This window comes from Benincasa hispida, chromosome 4, assembly GCF_009727055.1.
Source record: "Benincasa hispida cultivar B227 chromosome 4, ASM972705v1, whole genome shotgun sequence".
NCBI classification, from domain to species: Eukaryota; Viridiplantae; Streptophyta; class Magnoliopsida; order Cucurbitales; family Cucurbitaceae; genus Benincasa; species Benincasa hispida.
In genome coordinates this window covers 15,087,748-15,095,425 of record NC_052352.1, presented here as the reverse complement: position 1 = coordinate 15,095,425, position 7,678 = coordinate 15,087,748, and the positions used below count along the sequence as shown (strand labels likewise).

The 7,678-nt window shown below is 35.8% G+C and overlaps 1 protein-coding gene across 1 annotated transcript; it reads left to right on the top strand.

Annotated features, from left to right (window-relative positions):
• Positions 1 to 577: 577 nt before the first annotated feature.
• Positions 578 to 5,240, top strand: LOC120075629 (polygalacturonase At1g48100). The gene is made up of 7 exons (XM_039029199.1): positions 578 to 1,230; positions 1,978 to 2,109; positions 2,589 to 2,819; positions 2,927 to 2,971; positions 3,070 to 3,277; positions 4,028 to 4,218; positions 4,553 to 5,240. Exons 1-7 carry the CDS (start codon positions 865 to 867, stop codon positions 4,946 to 4,948), a joined length of 1,569 nt encoding a protein of 522 aa, XP_038885127.1. The 5' UTR covers positions 578 to 864; the 3' UTR covers positions 4,949 to 5,240.
• The last annotated feature ends 2,438 nt before the right edge of the window (positions 5,241 to 7,678 follow it).

The window sequence follows — 7,678 nt, the reverse complement described above, 5'->3', positions numbered from 1 at the left end:
AGAAAGAAAGAAATGGGAAAGAAGAAAGGAGAAGATTAGGCCCGTGAAGTTTGCATGTGACCAAAAAGAGCTGCTGTTATATTCAGCGCTGGCCTGACCTCGATACCTTGTAGACCCACTCACGTGTGTCTTTTTGGCTTTTACATCACCTACTAAAATAATATTCATAACTTCGATTCTTAACCATACAAATGATTGAACCCCGAAAACATAGCCCAACACAAACAACAGTGAACAAAATTACCTTCATTTCCATTTCTCTATCTTCAGATTTGGAGGTAAATAAAAGGAGAGTTGTAGTAAAAATGTATACACAATTACGATATAGAAAGATTTTGTGTAGTTGTTGTGATGTAAGAAAAGGCAACTTTGTATAATTCTGAATGAAAAAGGATTTAAAATAAATAAGCAGGTCCAGATTCAAATAAGGTAAAAAAGAGGGAATAGATAGTAAGAGTTGAGGGGAGCATATGTAGACAATGGTAGATGAGTGATTTAAGATGAGTTTTAAAGAGGCAACTGGATGAGTCACATGCAATGACATATCAACATGTGGCCAAAACGCTACGTCGCTGTGTTTCAGCTAAACAATTCCTACCAGAAGTCACAAAAAAGAAAGCTTCCTAATTAATAAAGGAGAGCAGGAAAAACAGGGAGAGGGGGAATGAAAAAATAAATATGCCTCGGGCCATTATCAAAATGGTATGTTTGTTAGCATTTGTCTGCAGTCTCCCGAGGCTTTTAGAGTCTCTACCTATTTAACCCCGCTTCAGCTCCCACTTGCTTTGGCAGTCTCAAATACAACACACTAGCTCTCTCTCTCTCTCTCTCTCTCTCTGTTTCTCCTCCACATTGCCACTGAAAATGAGGAGTGGGATGAGTTCCAAAAGCTTAACACTTGTGGTTTTTATTGCTTTTCTTGTTTGGTCTTCAAACTTTGAAGCCTGCATTGCAAGGAGAGGAAAACACTGGAGACAGAGCAGGGATGCCTCTGCTTCTCTATCCAAGAAGAAAGGCAGTCATGGAGGTAGCAAGAACCACCATTCTGGTGGTTCCAACTCGAAAGCTCCTCCGTCACACAATGCCTCTCCTCCATCTCCAATTCCTCCTAAACCAAAAGAAGAGATCGTTCAAACTCCACCCAAGAAAGGCTCCAATGGTGGCGATTCTGCCATATTTAACGTACTAGATTTTGGTGCTAAAGGCAATGGAGAGACTGATGACACTAAGGTACGTTCAATTCTGCCATATTCAACCTTCTTCTTTTTCCTCCTATAGAAATACTTGGAGATTGATAGCCAACAGAATTGGTCATTGCAAAAGAATTAACTTCCAACGACTGTACAAACAAATAGATTTATGTTGCCAGTTGAGTAGTTGTAATTTTCAGAAACTTCAAGCACATATCTTACATATCTGATATGGACAAATTTTGGTGCTAAAAATAATATTATGAAGAAAATTCGAACAAATAGTAACAGTGCATGAATCGTCCTTTGTGTTGAAAGACCAGCTTGAATCACCCCCTTCTTTGTTACCTTTTGGAATAACTCACAAGGGACAAAGAGCAGCTATCATGAAAAAATAAGCAAAGCCAAGATAGTTGCAAGAATAACAATATTAATGACAGAGAATATAATATTTATGATCTTTCTAATTTATCACCAAATTAACTTAAACATTAGGATATGGTACAGCTTGAAAAATATAATATTTCTTAATAGCTTTCTACTATGACATGTTGTGTAGAAAACTATACATAGAAAAAGAAAAGGTAGGTGACACACAACTTAAGGTAAGCCGGACTTCAGGAGCAACTACCAGGGCAGGCGGGACCCACAGATAAGAATAGAAAATAATTTAGTTATGGCAATTTTCTTGAAACAGTAATAATGTAATTGGGCTTAGGCAGAACCAATCGAAAACCATCAAACGCTGGTTTTGATACTTGGAAAATATTTGCACCATCCATTTCAGGCATTTGAAGACGCCTGGGCCGCCGCTTGTAAGGTTGAAGGATCAATGGTCATGGTTCCGGCAGAGTATGTGTTCTTCGTAGGACCCATTTCCTTCTCTGGCCCATATTGCCAACCAGACATTGTATTTCAGGTAAACATTATCGAATCCAGAAGCTCTGTTTCCCCACAAAAGTATCTTTTATTCATCTCTAGAAAAATTATCTTTTATTTCTTTCCTCTTTCATAGTTTATACTTTAAAGAAAGGGAAGAAGAAGGGGGAAAAAAAAAAAAAACAGTTATAACCAGCCTTATCACATATCCAATTTACAGCGGTAAAATAACAACCCATCTCTATTACACCCTTGAACAAAGCTTGTTAACAACACTTCCACCTATTGATATCTTTGTCTTGTTGCATATTTTTCAAGTGTTTTGAATATCAAGCCAAGTTTTGAAAACTAAAAAGTAGTTTCTAAAATATTGTTTTACTTTTAAAATTTGGCTACAAATTTGAATTGTTACTTGAGAAAGATGAAAATCATGATAAAGAAATTGTGAAAACATAAGCAAAATTTTCAAAAACCTAATGGTCCCCCCTATTATATAAGCTGATTAAACTTAATTTGCAGCTGGATGGAACAATTATCGCACCCACTGATCACCAAACTTGGGGGAAAGGTCTCTTACAATGGATCCAATTTACAAAGCTGGTAGGGATTACCATACGGGGAAGTGGCATAATTGACGGAAGAGGATCCGTTTGGTGGCAAGATTCCTCTTTCGATGAGCCCATAGATGATGAGATGAAACTCATTATACCCATAAACAAGACCAGAGATGAAACAAAACCGATATCGCCGGTAATGAATGTTATCTATAGTATGCTTTTCTTCCTCAATATATCTAGTTTTCTAGTTGTAAAAAGAAAAGGGAAATGATCGTGGTTCATTCCTAACATATGTGGCAGATAGGAAGCAATCTAGAAGGGAAAATGCCAAGCATCAAGCCAACTGTAAGGATAGCTTACTTAAAACTCCTAAGATGATTTGATTTCATTATGGCCATATCGTTCTCAACCTGTAGAATTATTTGAAATGTTATGTTACACAGGCACTTAGGTTTTATGGAAGCTTCAATGCCACAGTCACGGGCATAACAATCCAAAACAGTCCCCAATGCCACCTCAAGTTTGACAACTGCGTGGGAGTCCTGGTGCATGATATCAGCGTCTCATCTCCTGGAGACAGTCTTAATACTGACGGAATTCACTTGCAAAACTCCAAAGACGTTCTAATCCATAGCACCAGTCTATCGTGTGGTAATTACTTCACTTGCAATCACCTGGCCTGATCCTGTTATTAAATATCATCTACTTAAATGGTTAACGCTGAGCATATCTTGACTCTTGAGTTAAAACTCAATAGTTGACATTCAATCACCACGACCACTTAAAAGAAAAATTTGATGGATAAAATACTAAATATTTACATAAAATGTGAAAGGGTCTTGAGCACATGCAACCTTATCTTGTCAGGACTCAGCCACTCGGGAGACTTAAGTCTTGCCCTACAGCAATTTGCAACCATTCAAAGTTGAGCTACAACTATATGTTCCGTGTCCATAATGTTTATTTTGTTTGCATCATTCAGTTTTTATTTTCTCTTTAAGCATATAACTTGTTTCTATCCTTCCTCCTTGAGTCGCTTGTGCTAACATGGGGTCTTGATATTGAATAATGATATTAGATAGATCCTAAAGTTAATCCACGCCTTTCCTTTTCTTTCTTCTTTTTCTTTTCTCTTTGATTCAATAATTCCCCTTTCATGGTGTGATCCCAACCACACTATTCTGCCAATTTTTGTACCTTGAAGTTATAAAAGCTAAGACCCATGGTGATAGTGATATTAAAATATGAGTGCAATACTCCAAAGAATTTCAGCATTTTGGTTTTAAATTTAATAGAATGAGAAAAAACAACAGTATGGATTATGAGCATGGCATATGAGAACACCTTTAGATAAACATTCAAACTAAACATGTGACCGATAATTTTGTCTGATCATTTCAGGAGATGATTGTGTTTCCATTCAAACTGGATGCTCAAACGTATACATACACAATGTGAACTGCGGGCCAGGACATGGAATCAGCATTGGAAGTCTAGGAAAGGACCATACAAAAGCTTGTGTTTCAAACATAACAGTCCGAGATGTCACAATGCATAACACGATGAACGGTGTTAGAATCAAAACATGGCAGGTACTTATGTTTAAAAATGAAAACATGTGCTGACTCACAAATGAACAAACTCTAATAATAGATCATAACCCAAAAAAAATTGAAAAAAAAAAAAGAGAGAGAGAGAGAGAGAGTATAGGTTCTTATTCTTAACCTTCAGTTTGTTATAATTTCAATTCTGTTGTCTTCTTGATACTCATATGCTGAAATCAAATACCTCGACAAAATTCTTAATTAACAAGTCTTTCGTGGATGGTCACATTTTTTCAAATTTGGGAGGCCCCATAAGTGATCTAAAACGTTAAGTATTGAATATCCACGAGTATTGACAGAATGTCAAATGATATCTTTACAGGGTGGATCCGGCTCTGTTCAGAACGTTCTCTTCTCAAACATTCAAATGTCTGAAGTTCAATTACCAATTGTGATCGACCAATTTTATTGTGATAAAGCCAAATGCAGCAACCAGACTTCAGCAGTGGCTCTATCAGGAATCAATTATGAGAGAATCAGAGGGACTTACACAGTCAAGCCTGTACATTTTGCCTGTAGCGACAACCTACCATGTACAGATGTAACACTGACTACTATAGAGCTAAAACCACTGCAAGAGCACTATCACTTGTATGATCCTTTCTGCTGGCAGACTTTTGGGGAACTGAGAACTCCTACTTCACCTCCAATTGGATGCTTACAGATTGGCAAGCCATCTAGCAACAGAGTTCAGTATGAAGAAAATGATTCCTGTTAAGCCTAGACTATAATACTAAATTCTTAGTAGTGTTTACGTGTGTGGTCCGCATTTGTGACCCCTTTTTATACTTCTAGATGGTTAGATAAAGCATATATTCTGGGAAGATCTAGTTCACAGGAATCTTTCCATATAGGATTAAATATATCTGAATAATATAGTATATAGGAGTCAATGTTTAGCTCGAACATTATAGTTAGTAATTAAAAAGCAGATGTTTGATGATGCAGATTTCCACTGTGCTAGATGCTATAAAGGTGGTTACGACCAATCATGGTCTACATAATCAAAACATTGGCCATTGAACCATCCAAAATATGGATAAAATGATGAGTAGCTGCTCTGCAATTTTAAAATCAAAATTATGATGAGATATCGCAGAGCCTGCGAATTGAAAGTAGGGCCCCTATAAAATAGAATAGCATTAGCCATGAAACACAAACATCAGCATATCATCTAGGAACTAACAACTTAAGGGGAAGATAATCCACGTTCACATTAGAAGGAAATGTTTTAGTTAAAAGAGCCTAATCAGATATATTGTTTTCAGTGTCAAACTGAAGCTGGAAAGTCAGAACAACTTGCAATAACTTTTCTTCTCCGAACTGAGTTCTTCGATTCGAATTGTTCACCTTAAGTATCAATTCCATAAAAAAGAAACTGAAGCAAAATAAGTTTGACGGAGTTACGGATTTTGTTACCACTTACCAGTACACTCCAATCGCCCATCGTGGCAGTCCAGTCCAGGAACAGTGCGACATCGGCAGCAATTTGAAAATTGTCAAGTCCCAGACTCCCAAAATCCGCACCGGTCTTCGATAATACCCGCCGGAACAAGGTTAACAAGAAGACCAGTTTCCGTGCTTGAAGCCTTCAACGACTACGCACTCCGGTCTAGGATGCCCTCTTCTTTTACGCTCACGTGTTTCCCCGTTCCCACTGTGAATGAGTTTGAGTGGTTGTTGACACCCAATTCTCGATTTTATTTTTTTTATTTTTTATTTTTTGGAAAGAAGGTGGGGGATTTGAATTCTCTCTCTTATTTTTATCGCATCTAATATGATCGATGGCCGCCAAGTAAATATTTCATAACTTAGACTAGAACGAAACGAGTATGGTAGTGATAAAAAATGTTGTACATATTTCATTTTAAGCGATTGCCACCATACTATTCTGGGTTCTAATTATAAATATCACTCATTTATTTGATATATCTTCTTAGCAAATTACTAAAAATAGGACCTTTTTTAGGGACTAAACACTCTTGAGATCATTTTTAAAAAATTGACTTTTAGGACAAATTAGGTATAAAAGGTCGCAATTGCCTTTAAATTAGAAAATCTTAAGAAAATATATGAGATGCTGAATTGAGATAGAATGTCTGAAGTTCATATATTTGTATAATTCTTATGTTTGTGTTTGAGGTGTAGTTATTTGATTTGAGTTCGTAAATGTGTGTTTAGAGTACATAGTAGAGTTTATAAATCTAGGGTATTTGGTGTAGTTGTTTTTAACTTTAAATAATATGCTTTATGATTACTATTTTTTGTTTTGAACTTTTTTGTTTAATAATTTTACCCATGTTTGTTTAATAAAATATGGATTGTAATTTTTTTCTTTTAATTTTTAAAGTTTTTCTTTCTTTCTTTCACTTTTTGGGTAATGAACAACAATTAACCCACTACATTTCTTGCATAAATATAGTTAAATAAAATGAGAAATCAAAACTTTTTATTCCTAATTTTTCTCCATGAATTTTATCAACATTTTCTTCTTTTTCTTTTTCTTACTATTGTTACTCTACATTTTTACTCTACTAATAATTTTTTTAAACATTGAATCTTCCCCATCATCTTATTTGTTAATCAAATGCCATCACATTTCTTCAACAATTTCACTTTGGAGGATCATTAGAAATTTTTTTTTCAAATTTTCTCTAATTATTGCTATAAAATGTTCTAGGGAAAAATCTTCATTTTGTGGTTTTTTATTATCAGTTACATACTTTCCATACATGCATACTTTTCCTAATATTCTTAACACTCATTTGATATGTAAATTTAATTAAATAAAAATATATTTTACAAATTTCTATGTATAAATATTGTACTCAATGTAAACAAAATACTATTACTGATATAATCAACAACCCTACAACATACTTTAAAGTCATCAGTCTTATAATAATTGGAAGTGGTTGTCGAAGTTGATTATCGAAGATGATTTATGCTGGAGTTTGAGTCAGAGGTGGTTGTTGGAGCCTGAAGTTGGTCACATGAAAGTGGTATTGGATTTAATTGTCGAAACCTGAAGTTGGTCGTGTGAAGGTGATCATCAATGTTGATCATCAAAGATGATTTTTCCTGGAGTTTGTAGTCGGAAGTAGTTACTGGAGCCTGAAGTTGGTCACATGAAGGTAGTATTAGAGTTGGTTGTCGAAGTTTATCATCGGAGATGGTTATCGAAGCCCAAAGTTGGTCAGTTGCTCGCTCGAATGTGGTCATTGAAGGAGATTTTCGTTGAAGTTTATAGCCGACGGTGGTTTTCGAAGCCTAGAAGATGGTTGCCAGAGTTGGACATCGGAGTTTGTTGTTGAAGGTGGTTGTCGAAGCCTGAAATTGGTTCTCAGAGTTCGTCACACGAAGGTGGTCATTGAAGTTGGATCATTGGAATTATCATCGGAGATGGTTACCAAAGCCCAAAATAGTCATCGAAGTTGGTCACGCGAAG